The 27,770-nt window shown below is 40.6% G+C and overlaps 1 protein-coding gene across 8 annotated transcripts in view; it reads left to right on the top strand.

Moving 5' to 3' along the window:
• gulp1a (GULP PTB domain containing engulfment adaptor 1a) overlaps positions 1 to 27,770 on the top strand; it is an 81,600-nt gene that overhangs the window by 39,444 nt on the left and 14,386 nt on the right. For 4 of the 8 annotated variants that reach the window (XM_008293105.1, XM_008293110.1, XM_008293112.1 and 1 more), the window contains 2 exons: positions 12,601 to 12,681; positions 25,314 to 25,375. In XM_008293105.1, coding sequence (XP_008291327.1) covers positions 12,654 to 12,681; positions 25,314 to 25,375 — 90 coding nt within the window. In that variant the 5' untranslated portion in view covers positions 12,601 to 12,653. Of the gene's footprint in view, positions 1 to 6,880; positions 7,016 to 7,570; positions 7,590 to 7,645; positions 7,717 to 12,600; positions 12,682 to 25,313; positions 25,376 to 27,770 lie in introns of those variants that run through there. The other 4 variants (XM_008293107.1, XM_008293106.1, XM_008293109.1 and 1 more) reach the window with 4 other exon arrangements.

Genomic DNA, 27,770 nt, shown 5'->3' with positions numbered 1-27,770 from the left:
AAGCATGTAATCAGAGTGTGGCTGCTTCTTAGCATTAGCAGCGTTAGCTACAGCTGCTCTCTGCTAACAGACGCTCAGCTCTCTGCCTTTATTTGAAAATCCTGGTTTTGTGGCAGCATGAGCCTCACGTAGCAGCTAAACTGACTTTTTACAGCTTTATGCTGCAAAGTTCATCAACGATTATCGATAATCAATTAGCATTTAACCAACTTCCCTTCTTTCTGTGTTGTTTAAAACTGTAAGCAGAACTGAGACAAGCTTGAGATTTCTCTGTCTCCTGGTATCACACTGACTACCATTTGAGCTTTGATTTAAAGGTGTATCAAAACACAGTGGGCTGCAAAGTGGCACGATGGTTAGCACTGTTGCCTCGCAGCTAGAAGGTCGCTGGTTTGCGTCCCGATGATGGATCTTTCTATAATGGATGGATGGATGGATCAAAATACAGAGGATGCCATGTGCGAGATTAGTGTTTATGCAGATTTGTGTTTACTCACGTGTGTTTTGGTTGGTAAGATCTCTTTAAAGTACCTTTACTGATCTGGTTTTGACAATAACTGGAGAGATGAAACATCTTTGAACGTTTGCTTTCACTTGTATAAAGGACGTCGTGTTACATTTTATTAGTATGAAATGTGTGACACAAATAAAGTTAGGTTTAACGGATAAGCTAATCGGCTTAAGAAGGACGCCATGGGAAAAGGTCAGAATTTGTATTTCAGACATTGTGTTGACCTTATGAATATTAATACAGATTTGCCTTAAGAGGTTGGTACCATGCGATGGTGGAATGACCTGTGAAGAATTGTAGCGTAACCGCTTCGTGTTGTCATTGAATTGATTACTGTTGCCTACAGATTTTGTCCCGTTGTAGCAAACTCATATTAATTGTGTGAGTCACCCACACAACAAATTGCTCAATGTGCCATCACGTTTCGTGTGTGAATAATACACAGTTGGAGAAATACGATTTCTCAGAAAAATGAAACTTCACAAACTATCGATGTTTGAAAATTAGAGGAGATATTCTGAGCAGATCCAGCCTCTAAGCTCATTTCAGTGTTTTACTTGAGCTGTTGGTTGTAACAGCATATTAATGCTTTGCAGATGTGCAACTGTACAGACTCAGCCAGCAAGCAAGCACGCACAGACTGCAGAGGCCTTGAAATATCTGATATGCCTCCAGGTTTCACTTCTATTGACTTAGGTGACATGCAGGAGGATTTAAGGAAAGGATCATTTGAATTTTGATGACTTTGATGGATTGAAATTCCGAGAATTACGCTACACTGAGGTTTTCTGTGAGTACAAAAATATGTTTATGTTCAGCCTTGTAGGAAATTTACTTAACCAATTCCAAGAGAAACCTGGATGCCTCCCAAGGCTGTGGTAAACTGCTTATGTACCTTTACGTAATGCCAGAAACAGTGAAATGGTGAGATTACACTTTTGGTTGGAGTGATTTATCTTTAGAGCAGTACAGCATTTAAAACAGATATAATGTGATTTTATGTATCTGGTTTATTCATTTATAATGTAAATGACAAAAGGTACTTGAATGTATTTTACATAGACTTACATAGCGTTTTATTCAAAACACTTTTTGTTGATGTTGTCCACAGATGATACTTCTGCATTGTGTTTATTATTGAGGTTGTAGTGTTTGGTGGTGATGCATTATGTGTTCCTCATGTATGTAGGGAACTGTTGTACTGGATTACTCTACATGGCACACATGTTCCTACTGGAATGCTTAGTGAGTCTACATTTAGTAGTTGTGTTTGCGTCATTCTCACCAATGGCTCAAATAAAAATAGAAGGAAAGCAAGACATCCAGACACTTCATAGAGGACAGTCATCTACTTAAAGGAAAATAGTGTGGAGCAGGTACACCTGTTTCTAGTTTCACATCTCTCTGACCAGTTGTGCAGAATCGATCGACTACAAAACAAAATATAAATCATATTTATAGTTCCTAAATTTAGTGCTGTGGGTCCTAATGCGCCTTCTAGACTGCGGAGTAGATCTCATCTCTTTCCAGATGAATGCTGCCGAGACTAAAGATGAATTAATAAAACAACTGAATGAAAACGAGTTAATTCATTCATTTCAGTCGTACAGCAGAGCAGCGCACACGGTGTGACCTTTGGAGCAGTCCGGAGCAAGAGTGTAGCTCTGCATCAACAAGAGGAACATTAGCAGTGGACACCTCCCTGCTTTCACCTTGCACCTCATGATATTGCATGGCTTGTCTCTTTTAATTAGCTTCCCGGTGTAGAATCAGCAAAAAAAGGCCAGTTCATGACCTATTGAGTTTGCCTGTTGTACAGTGTGGAGGCAAATTGATTTTAGCGTGATGTGTTCCTTTATTTAAAATGAATGTTAATGCACTTTGAGGGTTGTTCGCCGCCTACCAACAATTAAATGCTTAAGACAGAATTAACGATTGGTTGAGAGCACACATGCCTGGCTGCACTGTTTGTCTTTATTGCGCCGCGACAGAAAAAACAACAACAAAAAAAAAACACATTTCACCTGTATCCTTTACCCACTATTTCATTCTGTAAGGAATAATGTTTAAGCTTCACATTTGTACCCAAGCTTAAAAACAGATTTTTGTGCCAGTAAATATTTGATATTTAAGTAATAATGAATATTCAATTAAATGGGCTCACTGAAATAGCAACCCAGAATCTAAAGTATTGCAAAAACTTTGACTTTTTAGCTTAAAAACGGTTTTGGTAGAATAGTTGGCATGAAATAGATGCACTTTGGAAAATGCAGCTGTTAAATAACAAATAAATTAGAGCTGAAATGATTAGTTGACTACATTCGTTGATATTTCATTTAATTCTTCAAGCAAAAATGCAAAACATTCCCCTAGTTTCAGTTCCTTACTACCTGAGGATTTGGCACACATGTTGCTGTTTTGCATATTTCTAAGTTTTGGTCTCTGAGCAGCACGCAGTGGACACGGATGACTTTAATGATCAATAATGAATGTAATTGCTGATAATTACTGCAGTAAAGCTAGCACCTATTATATTCATAGAACTGTTAGCGGTTGGAATATGAAAGAACATTTTGAATAGAATAAAGCTTTTGAACCGAATTATTACAGTTACCTTGCCCTCGCTTGGCTTTTTGTTCTGCATCATTTCATTGGCTAGATGAAGAATCATCGCTGACATTTTATTAATATTCAAAGGTATCACGGCAATTTTTGCTAATATGGAGAATGTGAAGTGTAGCTAGCATTCATAGCAATGCAAGGGGCACATAGGGTTTAGATCTGTCGGTGAATCACTTTGATAACTATTGTACACACCGCCATGACATTTTGTACCAACGTATTCAGTCCCTACATGATGAATCCTAATGACTTTCGTGATTGTCCCTCCAATGCCACACACGTCAACACTTTTATTTTTTTATTTAATGTATTGGTTTCAGGGCTGCAAGGTGGCGCAGTGGTTAGCACCGTTGCCTCGCAGCAAGAAGGTTGCCGGTTCACGTCCCGGTGAGGACGCCCGGGATCTTTCTGTGTGCACTTTGCATGTTCAGTGTTGGTTCTCTCCGGGTTCTGCGGCTTCCTCCCACAGTCCAAAAACATGTTGAGGTTAATTGGTGATTCTAAATTGTCCGTAGGTGTGAATGTGAGTGTGCTTGGTTGTCTGTCTCTAAGTGTAGCCCTGTGATAGACTGGTGACCTGTCCAGGGTGTCCCCTGCTTTCAGCTGGGATAGACTCCAGCCCCCCACGACCCTAGTGAGGATAAATCGGTGTATAGATAATGGATGGATGGGATTGGTTTAATATTTAATTTGTTAAATTTCCCCCTCAGGATACAGTCTAAAAACTTTATACAGCTGTACTGTCGTTGTGGTTGCTGTTAATGTTGACTAGGACAGCGAACTTGGTAAACACTCCACCTCCTTATTGGACGCACACTGACAGCATCACTGTGAGCACGTTGGCATTTTTTGCTCATAGAACATCTTAAATACAGCCTGACAGAGCCAACAGGGTTGATAGGCTGTCTTGTTTAATCATATCTTTCATTACTCTTTGTTTATGCTGCGTTTGTTTTGGCACTTAGTTAGCAAATCCCACCTTTTATATTTGAAAGTGGCAGAATGATTTAATAGCGAGCTTTGCGAGACCGCTTCTCCGGGAATTACAGTATTTGTTTTTGACACTGTCTTATTACCAAAACACACAGCCTGTGTTGACATTGACATGAGGACACTGTTTCTGAAGCTCTCAAGTCTGCTTTCGCATACTTGAGGTCAAAATCAAAATGCTGGGCTCGTGCTGCTGACGAATTAAAACATTACGCTTTTTGAGTCTGTATTTTCTTCCTGCTATTCAGCTTCAAATCAAGGGCACGGTGGATATAAATCCTTTCAAGTCAGCGTTTTCTTGTGTTAATGTTGTTAATGTTGCGCTGCACACAGTAGCGGTGGAAGGAAGTGATCGCCTTCACTCTTCGTCATCATAATTTTACTTGCAGCGAGCGGTGCAGGGATGTAAACACGCCGCGCTGAAACCGAACTGAACATACATTTCTGGTATCACACACTGCTACTTTGCATTACTGCTTAGACGAAACACAAATCTTGTGGAGGCTGCAAATCTCAATGAAAATCCACTGAGATGCAGCTCATTGAGATGCACATTCCTGCTGCTCCGCCCACTCCCCACTCCCACAAACACACTCACACAAGCATCCCCGGCGAGGACTGAAATAATTGGAGTCTGAACTTGTATAAATCTGTAAAGCACAAGAACTCCAAACATTGGTAGCAGGATGAAGATACTTAAGCTCTGTGTATTTATTTGTTCATCGTGCACTGTATCGCCCCAAATACACATTTTCTTTTTGTATGTTTTCCAACTAAACACGGAACAAGGGAACAAAGTATGAGGCTGCAGTCTGGTTACTAAACAAAGCCTGAAAAGATGACTCATGGATGTTTTCGACTGATGGCCTAGATGCATTTGAGTCTTTGTGTCTGTCGGGCTCCTTCGCTGTGGTCTTGACCTTCTTTTGCTTCTCAGAAAATGGTCAAGTTTTATTAAAGTAATGGGCATTACTGTCGTATTTTGTTTGTCTTTTACACCCAATGCAATGCAGTAGAGACAACTATAAATTTGTAGTACATACACAGATAAATAAGTGGAAAAGACAAGCAGATATCATTAATTACAACTTTAATTTCTCCACTACACATGTATAATGTCCCTTTTTTTTCCCCTCCCTTCACTTTTTTTTTTGCCCCATTGTATCTGTCTGTGTAGCATAAAGGGCCCCACTCTTCCCAGAAAGTGTCTGGGCCCAGCCACTTCCCTTACACCCGCCACAGCTGTTCATACAAGACGCAAACATGAAATGATACAGGGCAGAGCAAAGAAAAACCTTAGAAAAATAAAGTGTGAACAGAACAGCCCAAAAAAATCCCGAGACCCTCCCTGTTTTAAATGCTCTCTCATGCAGAAACCAAAGCTGTGCTGGCCAGCAAAAACACACCGCCACCCAAGGCCCTGACCAAGCTCAATCTCTAACCAGACGGCAAGAAAAGCAAGAAAAGTCATGCCCTCTTTTGTTTTGAACCACCTTTGTAAATTGGCTGGCAAGTGTTGGTGATTTTTTTTTTGTCTTTTTGGAGGTGCGTTTTAAAAAAAATCTGGATTTTATTTTATTTTTTTTCCTCCAAGCATACAGTACCCTCTGCAGAGCTAATTTACTTCTTAGTTGCTGCAGCTCACATAAATAAAATCTTCTGCAGCACTTTGAAGCTCATGTATAAAAAATAAATAAATAAAAACTACACAACACACTTGTCTTCATTCGATAACACAACTGCGAATTCTCCGATGTCGAAAGTACGCTCATTTTATCCGGATGAGCGTCTCTATTGCTGGGAGACCTGCAGAAGCCCACCATTTAAAAATGCACTTTATTGCTTGACCGCCCACAGCTGTACACCTCCAACATTTTTATGAAGATACGATCCACTGTTATATTATAGTTCATATTAAAGTTGCATTATTTCCATCCTGTAGGGAATACATTTAACCTTTATTTCACATTTGTTTTATGCATTATGTGAAAAGGTACAGCCACTGTTATAGAAAGTGGTCAGTTGCCCTTCCCTTTTTTGCTTCATTGAGGTGCTTGAAAGTTTGTGAGAGGGGATACTCAGACAGTTAGACCCCTGAGAGACAATATTTGCATAAGGTCTTAGATGCTGGAAACAAAAAACTCTCAACAAGCAGAGTAATTGGACTGCAGTTTCAGGTGTTTGTCATTTCCAATATCATCTTTTATTTCTCCATTGGTCCTGCCCTCTAGTCTTCACTTCCAGAGCGTCCCAAGCAGTTCATCTCTATGTGATAAAAAGGACAATCAAGTGTCAGACTCTAAAGTGGTGAAACACACTTTCAGCCGCCGGCATAGGCACTTTGAGCCTTAAATGTTTCTGGAGTGCAGTGGAAAAGGAAAGGGTATTATTAAGTTGACATAATCTCACAGGGAGGCTTTTAGTGCTTTAAGTTGGAAAACTATTGTGACTTCTGCTTCATAATGTTTTGACCATACCGCTGTTTTGATTGATGCCAAGACGTTGACCCGAGGCTGTTTCCAGTGCACACGGCGCGATCACACGCTGCAGCAAAAGGGTAAACCTGCAACCTCTGGCATCACGGCTTTTATAGGTCATCTCTGGTATGCCACAATGCATCGCAGCGAAATAGTTCTGTCAAAAGGGGTCTCTCCTTTTTTTTTCTTCTTTTTCTCGCACATGCAAAACTCCTTTTGGACAAACTGTGGGCGGAGGAAGTTGGGTTTGAATGTCAAGTATCTTGTGTCTAGGCAAAAGCTTCTTGTTGAGTTTGCAAGCCTCATCATCTCCCCTCACTGCAGTCCTTAGTGTACCACCATCTGGCCCACAGCTGAAAACTATTAAGATCCGCTGGAACTTCCTCTTCACTATTCCACCCCAGTTTGAAGGCAAGTAAGTAGCTTTTATCTCAGCTCTGTTGTTGTTTGCATGATTCTCTCCATAGATCTTTTTTTTTCCACCCTCCCCCTGTAAAAGGGTAGAAGTTATTTTTCCTTGATAAAGTATGTCAGGGTGCTGCATTTGATCCACCGTAGTTAAAGTGCTGGGCTGTGAGAGAGCAAGTCTGGCTTTTAGATTAGACACCAAAACACCACGGCTGTGATTCAGCTGAGGAATTCTAGGACTGAATTCATAAACTGATTGCAGTCGCGATGTTTTATGTGTTGCGCTTAGCCAGCAAGGCTCCACAGTCAGGGTGAGAGCACAGTGAAGAAAACAAAGGATCTTTGTTGATTTTCTTTTCTGAGGCATTATGTCGAGACCACAGTGCACGCTCTGCTTCTATCCCATGTTAAATGCCTTTTGAGTGCATATGGGTCAGATTAGTGAGCGGCTGAGAGGCATTTAGAAATGGATGTTAGCTCGACTTTCTTTCTTTCCTTTTAAGCGTTTGTCAAACTTTTGGATTTCGTTTTTTTTTTTTTTTCTGACGCTTGCGCTTGAGAGAAGACTGCACAGGGTCAAAGTAGGTTGCGCTCATTTCCAGAAAGATTCTTTCCCAAGCTAAATTCCAAATGTTTGAGTCACTGGAGGTGATTCGTAAGACTCTTGGACATGGTTTTTGCTGTGTGTTTGGGAGGAGGGTATTCTAAGTAAGTGAAACGCTGGCCCATTTTTTTCCCTTTTTTTCCTTAAAAGATTCCACAAACACAATTCAGAACAGACGTTATTTGTGTTTAAGTCTGTCAGACAGTGTTTGTTTCAGTGTTGTATTTGATAGTGCATTGTAAATGCATCATAATGACCTTTTTATCCTGGATTGTGTGCCCATTTACTTTCCTTAGTCGACCTAATATTGTTGGAGCATTTAGAATAATGTAGAATAAAAATGATGATTGTTCAGTTGAGCTCACTGTGGATTGTTGTTGAGCCGTATATGTATATATATATATATATATGTATGTGCACTACACACTTCTTCTAGTGAGGAGTTCAGTAGACCTATACCGGTGCTTCCACTGCAGCTGGTAAACATCGAAGGGAGGCTGAGGATGTTTGCAGCTCAGTGTTAGGGCTGTGTGTGTTTGTGTGTGTGTGTGTGTGTGTGTGTGTCTTTGTGTCTTGGGGTCGGCAGTTCTCCCAGGGGGGTGCTGTTGAATCACCAGACAGGAAGCTATTAAAACAGGCCCAACACTGCAGCTGCCAATCAAAATGAGTGACATCACAGTCAAGTGTCAGGCAAAGCATTGCATTACATCCAAGTATGTCACAAACAAACAAAAAGGTAGCCAGGCTGCGACTGCTGCCAGACCTTTCCGCTGCGGTTGCCAAAATGAGGCAATCTAGTTTTAAGAACTTAAAGCTCTTAGTGGTGACATTTAGGGATGTCCTAGGCCAGTAAACATGATCGGGATTGGGGCCAATTATGGCATTTTTCAGTGATTCAGTATTGGAGGAAAAAAAAGCCTGGCCAGTTTTCAATCCCTTATCTGTTGTCACACATTGCACTAATGGAATCTAAGCTGCTTTTTGTGCTTTTTAAAAAGGTGGAGAGGGTTTTTAAAATGTTTTTGGTCTACTTTGCCTTTGTTTCTGAGGTGTACCACATCTTTAAAGTGCTGCTTTTTGTTTTTTTAAAAAAAAGAAAAAGGCTTTTATGATGAAAATAGTAAAAACCATCAAAGGCAATCTGTGTTTTCTTAGCGCGGTCCTGTTTCGCTGCAAAAAAACATGTCTGAGTTGCTTGGAAGAGTTGCTAAGTTGCTTAAATAGCAGCTTCTCTAAAAGTATCAAGGCCACTGCTGTCAAAGTCTTATTTTGGAAAGCCAGATACTGTGTAGATACTGTAGTGCTTTAATGCACAGATCTGCAAAATTCACTCTTTGTCTTTGGTGAAATGTAAACAATAGTGGCGTCCTTGTCCGTCTGCCCGTGCAATGCTTTCATCAGTTAGACCTGTAAATAAAGAACACAAGTTGTCTCTTTCAGAAGCAAAGATATTCTGTTTTGGCAGACTGAGGAATGTCCCAGTCCCCACCCTAAAGCTTGTTCCATTTAAATTTTCTCCAACCCTTTCCTGGGCCTCTGTTTGAGTCAAAGATCCCCTTACAGTGAGAACCCACATATATTGTATTTGTGTTGCCCTCAGTTATACACCAAATATCATTATGCGCCTTATTATGCGCCGTGGGAAGATTAGTTTCTCATTTTCAGAGCCTACTGAATGCAAAGTTCAAAAAGAACTGGAGCTTTGTATTGGATGTGCCTTTTTAAAAAAAAAGGATGGTTTGTTTGTTTGTTTGTTTGTTTGTTTGTTTGGTAGCAGCTCCTCCTCACAATAATAAAAATATTTGACTCAATAGCATGACTCTGGTGGCACCCAGTTCAGTCAAAGCTAATGATCCATTTACCTCCCATATAACTGTGATCAGTTTCAGTTTTTATCTATTTCTTTGCTCCAAATTGATAATTCTGTTTGTGTAACGGCCTATTTTCTGAATGTCGTCATTAACGTCAACCCCATAGTTGGTGTTTGTGCATCATACAAGGCAACCTGATGAACTGGATTGTTTGTTACACAGAGCCATCTGAGAAAACATCCTGTTTGAAGCTGCTTGGAAAAGCAAAGACACTTTCCAAAAAGTGTTTGGCATGTGATCGAATGAACCATCTGTCTATCACCGTCTAACACTCACATGCCCATAGTTGCCAGGAGCTTCTCATAGCACAGTGTTCCCAACATCTGTGGATCGGCCACAAGGACATCGCTTGAAGCCTGGCAAGATGGAGTCTCTTGTGATCATTATCTCACAAATGCCACGAGAATCCAGCAGCCTTGCAAGGCAACATACAAGGCATCATGCAGCATAAACGTCCTCAGTGTTTGTTGCTTTGGCAGGTGATGAGACAAAGTTTTGTGAGAAGTAATAAGAGACAGGATACCGTACCGACCAGTGAAATCTCATTTGTTCGATTAATTTTATCAAGCTAGCCAACTTGTAGAAATCACTGAAATGGAATATACTACGAATGGCAGCATAATCCAGGATGCAGCTCTCGACAGATCTGCCTCGCGACTGGGTCATATCCGGTCAGGCTGGGTGCTGCTTCAGCGTTCTAGGTCTCAGTTCTGTGCATCGATATGTGTCTGAGGATATCTACAGATCATGTGGTGTGAACTGTATAATTCATGGAAGATGACATGTGTTTCTACTCTTCAGACCCTGGCTGCTTGTTATTTTGAGCCATGTCATAGTTGTTGGTGTTTTTACTCTGGTTAGTTCCTTTCAGATCCTCCATATTATGCATTGGGTTTAATTATCAATGTGGGCTTGAATGAGATCTAAATGTCTCTGGTTCCTTTTTGAATGAGACATCATCCTTTTAAAATTGATTTATGCACATCATAAATGTTCTGCAAGTGTGCTTTAAATAAATCCAAACATTTTTTGGTCTATAAAGACCTTCAGTCCATGTATGTATGCTTTGGTTTGAAGCTATGATGATTGAATGCTGGTGTGTAATTATAATTAATCTCCATCTCTACACTCTGGTAAACCTACCACTTGTGTAATTTTGCAGTTTTTTAAGCGTACCACAAACTGATAGGAGGGTTTCAGAACACACAGTGGATCGCAGCTTGTGTGCTGTCCACAGCTAACGGCACCAACAATGGGCATGTGAGCATCTGAACTGGATCATTGAGCAATAGAAGAAGATGGAGTGATCTGTCGAATGATGTTTATTGGGACAGCATGGTGTCTGTGCATCATTTACTTAGGGAAAAGACAGCAGCAGATTACACTTAGGGAAGTATGCAAGTCGGCGATGTGATGCTCTGGGCGATGATCTGCTGAGCAACATTGGGTCCAGACATTAACGTGGCTGTATCTTTAACACGTACCACCTAAACATTGCTGCAGACTACATACATCCTTCGATGGCAACACTATTTCTTGATGGCAGTGGCCTCTTTCAGCAGGGAAATGCTCCCCGCCATACTGCAAAAATAGCTTAGGAACATAACGAGTTTGAAGTTTTGACTAAGGCTCCAAATTTCCCACAACTTAGTCTGATCCTGCATTTGTGGGATGCGCTGGAAAAACCTGAGATCGATTGGTTAGATTCACGGTGGCCCCACCTCCTAATACCACAGGACACCTGCAGAGGTCTGTGGACAGTCAGCGCTGTTTTAGCAGCATGAAGGGAACCTGCTTAGACAATATTAGGCAGGAGGTTTCATGTTGTGGCTGATCGATGTTTTGTCAAAAAAGCAAAATGATATTACTTCCTAATCCGGTGGGTGTTCTAGGTTGTGCACGCAGAGCGCCAACACCAAACCTTGTCTCTAAAATTGTGACAGGTTGTCATCGAATACAGTATGGTGCTTGAGCCTGAGCAGGATTTGTTTTTCCATTCACTAAAACTCATAATAGCTCAGGCTTTGCATGATAAATGGAAAATGCCAGGGATGGAAAAATTCAATTCATTTTCTAAATTGCTCAGGCACAAGTTAATGTGTTTGCAAAGGCAAGGATTGAAATGGCTGTTATGCAGCAGACCCTGCATATTTTCCAACAGTAAAAGAGTAAAGAATATTGATTGTGGAGCATGCTGACAGCTACCTAGTGCTGGACAGTTTGTCCTTGCACTCTAGATTGCTTAACTCTCATGGGGAATTGATGCAAAGGCCTGACAGCACTCAAAGCAGTGTCACATTTGGAGACGGTGTGGAGGTGGATGTTTCGCATGTGCAAAAAAACAGTCCCCTCCTTTTTTTCTGTAGGGTATCACAGCGTCAACATACGACCAGATTGTGTGTGAGGACACAACCTGCATGTACTGCTGCAGAGAGAAGAACGTTTGACTTTTGCCACAACCCACATTCATCTCTTTACCAAGACAATGTCAGCATGAGTGGACTAAATGTGTATACCAGTGTTGTCTGTGTAAGTGCTAATTTTATGACTGAATCTGGAGATGATTAGTGACAACACACTGAAGTTCAGCTCTGGCATCCCTCGTGATGACTAAACTGTACGGTTTTAGTTTTTAGGGTCTACGCTCTGTGAACGTTGTGTGTGCAGCTGAAGCAGTTGGACAGAAACATTTGCCCTAGTTCTGTTGGAAAGATTAGAATGTTAATGCCACTGACTGTAAGAGGATCACGGTCAACACTGTTTCATTTTTCTCTGCGACACCGTTTCCTCCCTTTGATAGAAATCACCAATCTTGCAAGTCTCGAACCGTAAAACAGTAGGGCCAGCCAGTCCTGTTTTATCAACACGGCAAGGTTAAAGGCACAGTCTCTACAGATGATGAGCAAGATGTGGCTCAGTGGTAAACAAATGTAATGCAGAAGGACTGGGAGTTTAATTTTAACACACTCTGACAGCTAAACCTTCCCTCACTCTCAGAGGGGGGGGAAGGTTTTTTTATAGAGCAAACTAGACTGTTTGCTTTTAGACTTTCTGCCTTTAAGTGAAGGCTTGAGGTCGAAGCCGTTTTTAACTCACTTCTTCCTGCTGCTTTTCCAGGTGGAATATTGGCAGATACTCAGGAGGGACCTCAGAGACGCACAATTTCCACTATGAACCGCGCCTTCAACAGGAAAAAAGGTGAGCAGACACATCCGCCACTCGGTTTGGCTTGTGGAATCGAGCGAAGCCTGTTTTTAGCTGCAGCGGTGCCACAGACATCCTGTCTCAGGTCTGACAGAGAAACAGTGTTGTTCCCATTATTCCCGCCTGTTTGCTGAGCCGGTTTCGCCGAACATCCTCAGTGTGTCCTGGCACCCGAGTGTCAACGGTCACTGCATACTTTTACCTTCCAAGGCCTCACTGGTGTGAGTTCTTTCAGTAAAAGCACCTCACTGAGACTGTAAAACTCGCTCAGCATAACTAATCCATCATAATGAAGCGCACGTCCACACCGGTTTCTGTTGAAGACACACAGTTTTTGTAGTGGTATAGTTTAATCGCGCTAGAATTGCAGAGCGAGCTGTAAATTTCTTCCTGGAGGCGCATTCACATGCTGAAGTGAAGATCTGAGTCTCCGTTTATTTGACACACAACACTGATGTTAGGAAGCTTATATGCAAATACTTCATAAATGTCGATAAAGCTTTTCGTGACTTTCAGGCTTTTTTCTGTTGACCTCAGGGTGGTGAACGGTTTTAGATAGACGTTATCACAGAAACACACCATTTGTCTGCATTGACCTCAGATGTGTGTTCTTCTTGGATGATTGAAGCAGCGGTGCTGAGGCAAGCAGGCAGAGATGGGAAACGGCCAAGAGAACGACTGCTGTAGCTACATCGTTGCATCAGCCAAAACTCTGGACTCCGCAACGAACAGGCAGCAGCTGGTGGTGTAGTTTTGACACAATTCAAACTATCCAGCCCACAACAAAATGTTTTTGCCGCCATGAGGAGGAGGATCTATCGCCAAGTCCACAGCAGATCTGGCGAGGTTGTGCATCCCATCCAACTCGATGGTTTTTGTCAGAAATGTGGTGCAGATTCTGTCCAGTCAGAATTACCTGTAAGCAGGAAACGTGTCCTGATAACTTTTCTAAGAAAAAAACTACACAGAAGAAAGGCATATCTTCATTTTATAGGAAAGAAAAGTCACGATTGCTGTGAGTAAAACACTGAATCTAAGTTGATCGTATCACCTTAACATATTTTTTTGAAAGTTTAGAGAATTCTGCAAAACACAGAGAAAGCTACGGTATCGCTGCATGTTTTGGGTTATGGTTTTACTAATGGAAGGTCAGATGATAAGTATTTTGCTGTGTCACTGCTGTGGCCTTCTCAGAGATTTGTTAAAAACAGATTCTGAAGACTGAAAAATGAAAAGACATTCTCTACATGCCATGGCAAGAGATAACAGAGGCTGGAGCGTTTTATCTGCATCAGACCGTCAGTGTTATGGTTTTGTTCCATCAAGATTTAGAAACTCATTCGGTGAACCACGTCCAAAAACTTTTCAGTGAGTCTAAACTGTAGGATTGCAGCCGTCCTCCCAGTTTGTGCCACACACAGTTCATTCATTTGGCAGGACTATAAAGTCTTCACGCTTGAAAGCCTCGAGTGAAAAACAAATGATGTTTGTTCGAACGATGGTAATGTTTATTATTGTCTTTGATGAAATGATTTTATATTTCAGATAAAAACCGTGCACTGCGCAGCTTCAAAGGCCGTTTGAGCAACATTGGCTGTAATAAAATAACCCAAACATAAGATTATTAATTTATACAAAAGCTACAGAGGACAACAAAACAAACACAAATAGAATTTAACAGAGAGGCAGAAGTCAGACCAGCATACACAACATCCCATACCTTTGCTAGTGTTACACAGTTAGGTGTGCTGTGCAACACTACAGAGCCTTGAGGTGACCCTGCCCAAGTGCAGAGGAGGAGATATTTGGGACTGCAGTTTGCAAAACAGCTTGGTGTGTTTACCACCATCTGTCCCGCTCCCTCTGGTGTGAATCAACAGACCTGGAGAAGCCTTGGACGATGTTGAGGGAAATGTCCGGGGCCCAGGTGGTGCACCGGGCTTTAATGATATTTGGTTTAATTCACTTTTTTTCCCATTAGGTCTTCTATTTTAGGAGCTAAAGATGGTAATCTGGGAGGGCACATAGTCCCCCCTCACCTCACCTCACATTGAATTTCCATTTTATTGTGTGAAATGTAAATGCAGCTCCAGTAGTGTGGTGACTTTCAGCAGATACGTAACATTTGCATTTCTACATTACCTGTGCCCGTATTGTGAGGGTATGCTGGAAGAAGTGAGTTACAGTTGGAATAAGGCAGAGTCTGAAAATGTGCTTTGGCAGCAGACAGACACTGCAACACTGCAAAAAGCAAAGTCACTTACCCAGACAGCAAACTGTAAGCAACACATGCTTACCAACAGGCCCTAACACACTGACCACAGGCTTTCAGCTGCTGGGAGCAGCAGCCAGTGCATCCATTTACCTGTCTGCCATGACGGGTGTTAAAGCCTTTCCACTCAGAGAAGGACAACAGTTTCCTGACCTCAACCATACATGAATACCAACAGATGCCAGGTTTCTCTACCAGATTTTATTCCTGCAGCAATTTTTAGAGTCAGACTGTAGAAAGTGGTGACAAAAGGTCTGTACAGAACAGCTTTCCCCACATTTTGATTTGAGAGCACGCACTATACTTAACAAAAATATCTGGAGCCAGTCGTTAACTTGATAAAATTTGTCAAGAAATAATATTAATTGATAATGAAAACAAAGCTAAAATGAAGTAAAAATCAGTATTTCAGGATGAGAACTACGATGAAAGGTTTAGTAATCAATGAAATAAAACTAAGCAACAGGTTTAAGATGGACTAAAAACTGATGAACTAAACTCTGTTTTACACAAACAGTATGTTTGGATTCACGTTCTTGGGCGCTGCATACTACATAAGTACATGCTGTATACTATGAGCTACTTCCTATTGACGTGTACAGCATTTGTTACAGTTTGTGAAAATGAATGCGGTGTACCACAGAGTCACATGACCACCAGGCTTGTAGGATATAGCAATATTAAGATAGACATAGAAATCTAGCTCAAATGATTTGCTAGAAATTAAATGGATCATATCAATTGCTGGCTCCCTTCACAGCATCTCAGCTAATTCCAGTGTTTCAAACAAATCCTACCAAATCATAGCAAATTCTACCAGAGCACCTGTAGTAGATTGTGTTTCTTGCTGGACATTGGTCTTTTGAGGCGTCCACCACTTCGCCTACATTTCCGGTGCTGATGAATGACAGTAGTGCATTATGGGATGCAGTGCATCGAGCAGGTAGCTTAAATTGCGTCCTGTCAAATGTTATCTGGGTGTTTTGTGGTATACCGGAAGTTTGTCACATGCTGCTTGCTGATGGCGTTGGTCAGAATCAGCATGCCATTTTGAACACCTATTCAGAAGCCTGCATCATGTGTGGAGTCACATAGCTGCTCCTGAATGAAGGAAGCTTCCTCTGACACCTGAAATATCTTGTTCAGAGGCAGCTTAAGCGCTGTGCTGCTGTTAATGAGAAGCACCTTACATTCAGTAACATTATCTGATGTAACTAAACTCATCAACAAATTACAATGAAGAGTGTTAAACAGCTCAGACCAACTATGAACAGGCAGCAGCTAGCACTGGTTGTGCAACACGGGTGATGTGGATGTAACGCTGACGTTACTTCCAGTCAGATTGATGTTGTGTTGCTGCTAAGAGGAATGATTGAGCGTCGAGATTAATGGTAGACTCACCGGAAGATGTCCTCTGGATGTTCACTAGAGAAATCATGTAACTGTATTATTGTTTCCCACCCATTTAGCATGCCTTCTCAAGCACAACTGAATAAACAGCATGAATCAGCAAAGACGTCGCTGCTCAGTAGCAGGAAGCACAAGCGGCTGCATATAATACGATAATCATACACAATCTTGTGCTTTTGCTAGGCGAGCAGGGCAAGAGTAGAGAGCGTGGTTCTGTTGATAATACCTGACGTACTGTTAAGAGTTCATCTGTTGCATCACTGCAGATCAGTGGGACATAGACACTTGGCTATTTCCGTTAACCTTGCAGTAGACAGTATTAGCATGTGTAGCCATGGTAACTGTACACACAGATGACAACAGCTCAAAGTGGTTAGAAAATATACTAATTAAAAGCACAGAAATGCGCATACAATTCCTCTGACAATAGAATAGAATTTTTTATTTTTTTTTATTGGTCCTCCATTGAGGGAAATTTACACACCACAGCAGCATCAAAAAATATAGAAAGAAAGTACAAGGAAATAACAGTAATTAAGTAATATGCATCCCCGGTGTCCACACACAGCAGGTCCAAGGCCCCACCGTCTCCGGTTGGGAAGTCCGCATACTGGCTGAATGTGGGGAGAGTGGTAGAGAGTGATGTATGATTAAAGCCTCCTGAGATGACGATCACAGACTGAGGGTGTGATGTTTGCAGCTGGGACGCTGAACTATGGATGAGCTCACAGGCCGCAGCAGCATCAGCCGAGGGGGGGATGTAAACTGCGATTGCCAGGAAAACTCCCGCAGCAGATAGAACGGCTGGAAACCAACCGCCAGCAGTTCAACATCCCTCATGCAGCGCCGCTCTTTAACGCTGACGTGCCCAGCGTTACGCCATCTCTCGACAACATGTTTATCAAAAGACTAAAACTGAACCAGTCAGTTCCCATAATTGTAACTTGTGCTTAGTATACTTTATTGCTTGAATTTATACTCACTGGATCTTGTTTGCGACACATTTAATGCCATTTTACTGTTTATCTATAGCCATTCATATATGAAAATGGCAATGAAGGCATTGGTGTGAGCTTTAGATTGGTGCTAATTGGTATCTTGAAGTCTTTCTAATGAAAATCATGTGATGAGGATGATAAGAGGAAACATGGCTTTTCAGACTCCCGATAATTTGAGTGCAGTGGTGGATGATACGTTCTCATCAGTTTTAAATATCGTCTGATGCGCACGCTTCTTTTGCAGCTGACAAACCTCCCACATGAGTCGAACAAAAGTTTATTTTGCCAGTGATTTCACATCACAGTGAGTGATTCTGCTGAGCTTTAAATACGCCTGAAAGAGGATAATTGCCTCATGTTGTTGATGGCATTCCTCCCCGCCGTTATCATTTGTGCTTTTTTTGTGTTGGGTTATTCGTTTTTACCCAGCAGGGGTCTTGACACAAGGCTACAGCTCGTTTTCTGTCACTTTTTAATCATGAACAGTTAATAGTGACCCTATAATCCAACATGAGTATAAATGTCCACTAGTTTTTTTATGTATTTCTTATTTTCTGCACCTGCCCTGACTCGCTCTGCAGCTTTTGGCGAAGAGAGTGAAAGCTGGCACTGAGGTCCACTAGACTGATTTACCTCCCCCTTTATCTCTGTGCCTGGCTGTGTTTTGTGGGCTTGATCACGTCTAGCAGGTAATGCCAGCAGGGATCTTGATCATTTTTATCTCCTATGTTTATTGCCCCATGGACGTGGACGTGACTTGCACAGAAGAGTGCTTCAAGAGAAGAAGAAAATATAAATCGTTCAGTGCGTTGGGTACCATCATTGTAGCCAACCCTGTATTTTGAAAGTTTTTTCATTACTTGACAGCGATGTGGACACAGTGAAGCATTTTACTCAGTTAGCTGCTGATTAGAGATCCCGGCTAAAGCTAACGTGGCTTTACATAACAGCCCGGCCTCTCTTCAGAGCAGGTGCAATGTTCAGTTTTGGTTTAAGAGAGGGGATTTCACTTTATGGACATTTTAGAGGATGCAGATTGTGATGCTGTTGATTTCTTTTGACTACAAGTGTCTAATATTTAGTCTAACATCACTGATATAAACAGCGACATTAAAACATTTGTTGAAAATATGTAATAATTTAGCAAATTATTGGATTACAGATTTTACTTATATCACAAATATGCTGTTTGCTGGGTTGCAAGTGGAGAATAACAAGAATAGTCGTCAGCTGGCAAAAGCTGCACAATATTTCAACATCAAAAAACATCTTTGCATGCTCCTCATGTACAATGACAGTTAATTATATTGTGCTATTTTTTTAAAAATCAAACCCGTGTAGCTACAGCATCACAGTGTTCCAGTGATGGGGCAGAAAAAGATGATTAATTTCATTAGTGACCCCAAGAACACTCTATATTTGGTATCAAACTGCATGAATGTGGGTTAGTTTCAGTGAATGACTGCAGTAATAAATCTGTTACAGTGCTGTCATATCAGCAGATGGTAGCTGGGTATTAGTCATGTTGGGAGATAGAGAGAAGAGAGACGAATAGCTGAAATATAATAATCCTATGAACTGTTGTTGTACAGCACAGGAACACAGTGCACCTTTTACTCTGATTTGCACTGTACGTATATTTATTTACTTGTTTTTGTTTTGACAATTGGAGCAAAATAAATAAAATGTTTTGTCATTTTTAATATTAAATCTCATTTTGAGGATACTGTTTGTAGCTAAATGAAATCAACCCAAGACTGGATGGAGCCTTCTGGTTATGCATTAAAACATCTGAACTATATGTTTAATGTTATTTTTGGCTCTTTCTTTTCCAATTATTATAATTTAACTCCGGTATACTTTATCCATCATTATGATGGAAGCAACAAAAAGCACCCATATAGAAAATTAGATGTGGATGAGGAGACACATGGGCAATTAAATTTTCTCATGGCCAGCTCCACTGAATTGCTGGACAATATAAACACCAGTCTAAGTGATGTTCACTTCAGAAATTGTAGCCTGTAACTATTACATGAGCCATTATTAATGGTTTGCAATTCCTTTTTTTTCTCCGTCCACCATGTAATTCATGCATGTCTGATTGCTTTGTGCTGAAACAATGAGATGAGAGAAGAGTTCAGAGCTGCACAGTGTGTGTTTTTAACCCGGTGCGTTTATAAAGCCGTATGACTGCGTGTGATCCGAGTTGCCCCGAATAAGCCTTGACTTTCCTTTTATGAGCAGTAGTTGCTTCCTTCCTTCGCTTTTCACAGAATGAATCATTCTAATTGTTTTTTCAGCCGAATGCAGATATTACATGAATATACAGGAACCTGACAAAGTCGCGAACAACGATACGACATAACGACCTCCCAAACAGCAGCCTCTGAAATAATACACCACGAACCCTAAATGTTCAGTTTTTACTCTGAGAGCTTCAATTTGTCAAGGCAGCGCATTGCAGAGGCTGTTGTATTGAGTTTCTTTAAATTGCAGGGAGCTTGTGACATTTTCGTCCATTTCCCTAAATGTATGTGATGCAGACAAAACCTTGAGCGATTTTCTCTCGGAGCACTTACTGTCCCTATTTCTGTGTGATTGCAACATTTAGCATAGTCTTTACACCTTTTCACACTGGCTTCATTTATGTAGTTGGATGATTTTTTTTTTTGTTCCCAGACAGTAATAAGTTTGCTTCAAACTCTCACATTCTTTATCTCCAAGTAACACTCTGCTACCCAGTCCATAGCAGAATAGTGGTTTAGGCCCAGTCTGCTTGGAGCCCATTTGAAGTTGTCTTCTGCATGATGGAGAACTGTGCATACCCAGCAAATTCATTGTGTGTCATTGATTGAGCACTGCAGTGAATTAGTCTATTGCTTTCCCACTTCTTGTGGCCCTATAGAAAAATTGTGCACTTACAGCGCAGCACTCAAGCTCAAAAAGGCAAGAGCTAGCTTGAAGAATATTAAAGAGGCTTTTCTGGGGCCACAATACTTAATAAAATGAGTTGAGTAAAGCTAGCGTTTGACCTAATTTGAAGGATGCCAAACACATTTCCCGAGGCAACGTCTAGCTGCCCTCAGACCAATGGTACTTGCGGCGTATCTCGGCTTTGAAAGCTTCTTGCTGGCCAGATATCGTCCTTCACTTCACTTACAGTATTTTTTAAAGGTGATAAAAAGATATGTTGTAATATGTAGTAGCAGAGGACTTGTTTTCTTAAGTCGCAGTGATAGGAAGACCTTTTTTATTAGCCCGGTGCCTGGATTCACAGTAGAGCAGGAGATAAAAATGTGTGTGATACGGACAAATACAGCTGTTAGCTTGTAGATAAGGAAAGATGCTTTTGATAAAGGTCTAATAGATAAACAATCCATAAATCCACAGATTACAGCGTCCTGCACTTTTTTCTCCAATGCGCCACATTAAAACGTTTTGCTCAGTGGAGATTCATGTTCAGTTCATATTGAAAGTCACGAAGGCAGCAGCGCCAGCGTCTAAATCAATTCAAAGTTTAGTAAACTTTGTTCTTTTATTTTGCATCGTTTGTGTAATCTGCAGTAGAGGCAGATAAGAACAGTCGCCTCTCCAAAGGTACTTTTCATTTGCGTTGCTTAGAACCGGACATTTATTGTTAGCTAGAGGTACACATTGTTTCTTTCCTTTTTCTTCCCCCCCCCCCCCTTTCATGCCAAACGATTAACCATTTATATCTGTCTACTCTGTTTAATTAGAGCAGGTATCTGTGGGCAGTATTTCAGGCACTAGTCCACAGACTTGCCAATAGGTCAGCTTGGATTTTCAACAAGCTTCCATTTTCGGAAACAACAGCAGAGCGTTGTGGAACAATAATAAATGACTTTTGGATTAAAGTGTTAAATGTATTGTGCTTGCGACTTTTAAGACCACAACTCCAAAGCCACTATTCTTTCCTTGTTTATCTTTGAAAACATTTAGCACCCATTGTCAGAGAGACCCCCCCTGGATCCTGTGACGTGGCCAAGATGGCAGTAACTTCTAATACCAGTAGTTGCTGAAGTGCAAGCATGCTTGAAGGACTCGTGACCTTTATGCTGCGCCCTAACTGGTTCTAGCAGGAAATCACCGAGAACCAATATACTCCGTCTCCAGAGAAACTACACTTACAGTGTGGCTGAGACGCTAACACTTTCCCGGCTGTCATCCTGTGAACTGTCCCTCATCTTCATCCAACACCTGACAACACATCCGCACTCGGTGACCTTCAGATGCCTCACGCACCAACAGATTCTTCCCTTTGGGCAACTTAGATGCCACATTTTCTCACGTAGTTGCCATTTTATGCAGCAAAGAGAGACAAAGAGGTACTGCCCCCCCCATCCCCTCTTCCACTCTTTAATCAGAACAGTGTGTGCTGATGCTTTAAAAAAAAAAAAATGTCAGCCTACCTGCCATGCCGCTGCGTCAGCTCTCACCACTCTCCTCCTTCCTTTCTCTTTACTCTGTCTTGAAATGTACAGTTTCTTAGCCTCCTTAGCTGCAATAGAGCGGAGGAGATGCATCATCCCTGTGCTAACGTTCACTCAGGACTCCCGCTAGGAAATTGATTGTGTGTTGGAGGAGGCTGTTACAAGGTGCAACCAGGTTTAATCTCATTGCACAGCTGCTAAATAAACTCAGAAAGAGGACAATTCAAGTGGAGGAAAGACTCCAAGTTCACCATGAAGTGTCAAAAAAAGTTAAAGAGACGACTGTTTTTGTATTTTAGTGGCTGGTTCTCTGTAACTTTGTTTATTTATTTTTTTTTAGCCATTAACATGATTTCCTGGGAAATGAAACCCTGACTTCCCGTGCAACACTGTGCGCGTTGGTTTCCTTTTGAATAATGTGGTAGATTAGCAGCCATAAGCAATCACAATTAAGCAAATGTGGAGCACCAAATTAACACTAATTAGAATAGACTCTAAATTCATCAAGCCACTTAGCCAACAACATCAATGTAAACAAAGTCATTAGCATACTTGTGCAGAGGACATGTTAAAGTTGATTCACATCATTTGCACCTTGCAAAGTCTTGATTAACGCAATCAACCTACAGGAGCCGAGCGCCCCAAGGTCACAGTCATGCATCTTTTGTCACAAGATTCATTAACGGGGCGATAAGCCGTTTATGAATGGGAAATGAAGAACGAAAAGAATCCTTAATCAGTGGATGATTAAGAAATGCTGGAAACGGCATAATGGGATGCTTTGGCCTGTGCTGTTGATGACCTGTAATGATCTCTGAACCGCTGCTTGCTTTGTGTCGGCATAATCGTCAGAGACCGTCTCCGAGACTGGTTTTAAACAAGTCAATAACTGTATGCAATTTGTGGTAATTAGTCAAAATTGTATTGGTACTAAAACACAAGTGATTACACACAGACTCCTGTTGATTGTCAGTGGAGCCACTCCAGAAGTACTCAGAGAAATGGCACTTCAGGTTCTAAACTCAGTTTATGAATGCAGTTATGGTGAAGAAAATATCTCTCAGGTCTTCATAGAAAACACATTGTTATTTTATATCAGGAGGCCCCTGAGTCTTTAACAGGCCTACATTACAACAATATTATTCGATTTGGTAACACTTTATAATAACTATCCGTTATAACTAGTTAATAGATCATTTGTAAACTGTTAATTAGTTAATTAACCACTTGTTAAGTGTTTGTTAATAGTTTGTTGATGATTTATAACGATGCCTTATAGATAGTTAATAAATTTACAAACTGTTAGTTAATGAGTTATAAATGACTGTTAACTGTATATGAATGATTTACAGCCATACCTTATAAACCAGTCATAGATCATGAACAAGCCGTTAGTGAATTACTTACTAATGACTTGTTAAGTATCAGTTAATAGTTTATACATGTTACTGTGACGTTATTCTAAAGTTGCAACTATTCCTCATTTATTAACTGCTGGTAAATGAGGAATAGTTGCAACTTTAGAATAACGTCACTTTTAAAAAGTTGCTTAGAAGCCAACCTGAAGCTCACTGCTTCCATAGATTATTATTTCACCCTCTGAACCCCAAGCAGTTGCTGGTTTTTGCTGCTTCTGTCACATTTTCACTCACTGTTACCTCATTTTTTAGTGCAATATAAAACCTTGCCCAAGAAAGAGAGACAAATCTAAATATTTATACTGGCGTCAATCATAAGTAAAAGTAGAAAACAAAAGTGACATTAATTTGAAATCAACATGACAACAAGTGTCCAAAGATGTTACCAATACTAGAAAATAATAGTGACTCTACATACTGATGATGTTTTGCTGCTGACGTTTTTAATTTGTGTTCATCCTGTGCTCTATGTAAACATGTATGTAACTCAGCTGAATAATCACAAGATTGTTGGTTGCATCTGAGTCTCTAATGATTTCTCTGTTGCACCAAGGAGCACAGATTTTTGGATTTTTACAGAATCCGGTTTCAAAGGGTTTATTTTTGGTGAATTTTTACAATTTTGTGCTTAAATTCATTTCATTTAATTTGCATGTCACGCATGATTAGTTCAGTGACTGGCAAAAAGTTTGAAAACCAACACTTGTTTTTGTTTTTGACTCGAATAAATGGTGCAATTAATCTTTCAACCCAACCGTCAGTGTTTAGGGTTAAAAAAAGAGCATAGCACAAAAGTTAAAAATTGTAGTGCCTCATGAATAGTTGACAGTTGTGTACCGGAGTGCAGTGAGGTGTTTCTGACTTTTGTCTTCGCTGTTAATCTTTAAGTTATAACACATTTATATTTAAATCAGCTTCGAGGTGTGTTCAGGGAGATTGTGTGCACATACTTTCTGCTTTCTTATGTTTCTAGTCCACAAGCTGCCGATGTACAGAATACACAGACCTTCGGCGTATTCCCCACACCCCATCTTGTCTTTTTTTTTTTTTTTCATCATCTTGTCTTTACACATCTTAAAGTAGATTTACAGAGCCCACACATTTTTCTGGCGTGGAAACATTCTCCACTTGCAGAGATGCGTGTTAGCCTTTATTCACTCCACTAGCTAGAGTACATTTCCATCTGCTTCCATCTCGGTCTTTACATTTACACTGAATGCAGCGCACTACATCTAGAATTTGTTCTGCATTCAGTCTGAGCGCATACATCTTGAGAAACCGACGTGTGAATAGTAACTCGGTTCCCTTTCTTGCAGGACAGATTGAGTGTCGTGGTTGTGTTATGTCAGGTGTGAATGTACGTACAGTCGTCCTCAAACGTATTCAAACCCTTCCATTAAAGAAAAGGCAAAATTCACAAAAGTCACTCAAATAACTGGAAACTGAAAAAAGCAATAATAAATAAAAATTTGCTAAATTATAATTTAGTGAAATACGACCTTGCTTTTGAATTGTGGCTGAAAAGAATCATTTAAAAAAAATAAAAAGTAGACAAATGAGAGCACTTTGCTGATGAGTAGTGGGCCAAATTCAAAATAGCTGTCAACAGGTGCAGAAGTCTGATTGAGAGTTACAGAAAACACTTGATTGAAGTGATTGTATCATGATTGTTTGCTTGGTTTTTAAAAAAAAATATTTCTGTTGAACCACAATTCAAAAGCAATGTCGTGATTTTTAAGAATTTTTTTATTTTTCATTACTTTTGTCAATTTCTACTTATTTCTGTGACAGCTGTTTTTGTCCTTCTTAAATGGGAGCGTATGAATACATTTGAGGACAACTGTAGCTATTTACTGACTAGGTACTAGGAAAGAACGCATTGCTTCCAGCAGTATGTGCCTATTTTGTATGTATTACTTAGTGTCATTAAAGTATTGCATATGATTCATTCCTGCCACGTTCACTTCTGTTAAGTTTACCCACTTATGTGGCTAATTGTACCTCTGCCACATCGTATTGAATCATACCATCGATTAAGACTGCTGTATTGAGTGGGCTGTTTGTATCATTTCAGATAAATCATGGATGCACACCCCAGACGCTCTGGCCAAGCACTACATAGCCTACAACGCCAAGGTAGGTGTCACCGTCGGTTGTAATGAGCTTTGTAAGAGCAGTGTGACTGTAAAAACCATAAGCAGCAAAAAAAAAAGAAACAGTAAGAGGCTTTTGTACTCAAAGGAACTGAGTTAAAAACAAAATCCCTCCTTTTGTGTGAGTGTGTTTGCTCCCTCTCGTCAGGCCTGTCGGACCTCTCAGTCCGAGAGTTCCATTTGTCCTGACACAAGCAGGCCTTTCATTGAGGGCAGCACCTCGCGCTCAGCGGTACTGTCCGGCAAATGAGCCCGGCTGTCTCTGGATGAATTGTTTCAGGTTGAAGCCACAAAACAATTTCTCGCTCGACGTCTGATGGGAACACCTGATCAGCACAACTTGCACAAAGTTTTTAAAGTTTCCTCAGTTCAGTTGTGTATAATTGGTGTTGGTAATTTGGATTTTTAATGGTGGCAGATTTAAAGTTTTTTTTTTCCCCACCTTAAGTATGAAGTGTCAAAGATGTGATAGCTCCTTATTTATCTCCCAGAGCAGCAGCTTTCCTTTGGTGTTTGCATGAGGGGGAAAGTCCTACTTGTCAAAATTTAAATCAATAGAGTCTCCATGTTTTTTTAGCCTTCTTGATTTGTTTATTTTTAATGAGCGTGTAAGCGGGGGGTTGTTTATGGAAAGTGACTCATGCTTCTGTCAAAACCAGCGAAAACTCCTGGTCCTGATGCAAGAAAAACCCTGAAATTACGCGGCTTTCTCAATCTCGACTGGAATCGCGGTCTGTTACAAAACACTTTTTTTCTACCAAATATCCAACAAACACCTCTTGAAGGAGCGCCGTCTCTCTGGGGGAACATTTCCCTGTCAGACTGGGGTTTTTTTTTTTTTCCCCCTGCTTCATTCCGATAAAGAGTTTCTCCCCTATGAGGCACACAATCTGTCATCCTACATCCTGTGCTTCAGAAATGCTAGTACGGAGGTGGATTTCCAAAAACTCCCCCCTCCTCCTAAACCGCTGAAGCTCCCTTCCGGTATGCAGCAAAAGAAGTAAGGGGAACTGGCAGAGGACGCATCTCTACAATCAAAGCAGATTGTCAGTTCACATACTTTGCATATTGTCAGCTTTCACTGACAAGTTCCCCGTCTGGTTCAATATGCTGAGATCTGAGTAAGCCATTCATCACTGAAGGAGTTGGAGTAAATGGGACAGCCAAAGTGCTGAGAATGTGCTTGACCTGCTCTCCTTGGTTTGAAGCACTCGCGGTTGTTGGAAAAATAAGCTCAGTTAGCAGTTCACTGTACAATCCTCCTGCTTAAAACAGAGAAAAATCTTGTCTTTTTTTTTGCCTCAAGAGAGGGAATCTGTTTTGTTTCATCCTTCTGAGTCGGAAAGGTCATAAAGTTTTCTGTATCTTCAGTCATTTTTATTTGACGGCGCTACGAAGCTACCAGCATCAGTTTCCTGTTTAAATGTGAAGGCTTTTCTTTCAGGCTTTCTTTAACTAAATCTGAGATAAAAATGAGAATTGTCTTTATTTCTTATAGTTAAAAACATACGCTTTTCAGCCACAATTTGATTCGAATAAAGTCCATTTAGTCCCTTATGTCTGGAAATAAATTGCTAGGATTATTGATATATCTGCTGATTATTTTCCTATTTAGCAGATTCATTGTGTAGTTAATGTAATGAAAAAGACTCATTATGTTTTTCTCACAGCCCAAGATGACATTGTGAGATAGTTTTGTCAGACTAAGAGGACAAAAACCACAAAGCGTTGGGTCTATAATAATTGAAAACTTACAAAAACTGTAAATTTTCACAGTCTGTGATTAAACATGACAGAGAAGATGAATTGATTTTCAAAGCTGTTAATTGCAGTTTGTTGTTTTTGGTTCACTTCAGTTCACTTCTATTTAATTCCACTCTGTTTGCATTTCTATAGCGCCAAATCCCAACATATGTCATCCCAAGGTGCTTCACATAGTTATACAGAGAAGGCCAACAAAGTTTCCTTTGGGTTTCCTTTCAGTAAGCACTCAGCAACAGTGGGATGACAAAAACTCTCCTTTACCAGGCGGGCTCAGGGAGGACGGTCGTGACTGGTTGGGGTTGAAGGTAAAGGAGGGAGAGAAGAGGATAGCAGAGAGAAAGATTCAAGAGTTTTTATTTGTCACCTGCTCGTAGTGAAATGCAAAGCGACTGTTCTCAAGGCTGTGCAATAAAAACACACGTTATAAAACAAATCTTTACAAAATAAGAGAAAATCAGAAAAAGAAAGTCACAATGTTGGAAATAATGAGGCAGAGATCTTAAACTAAAGTGCTTTATACATTGTGCAAGAGTGCAGTTGTGTGTGTGATTGTTTGTTGTGCAACAGAGCGTGGGAACATTTATGTGCATAGATCTGTATGTTATTTACATATT

Source organism: Stegastes partitus, unplaced genomic scaffold, assembly GCF_000690725.1.
Source record: "Stegastes partitus isolate 25-593 unplaced genomic scaffold, Stegastes_partitus-1.0.2 Scaffold858, whole genome shotgun sequence".
Lineage (NCBI taxonomy): Eukaryota > Metazoa > Chordata > Actinopteri > Pomacentridae > Stegastes > Stegastes partitus.
This window is presented reverse-complemented; position numbering and strand designations above follow the sequence as displayed.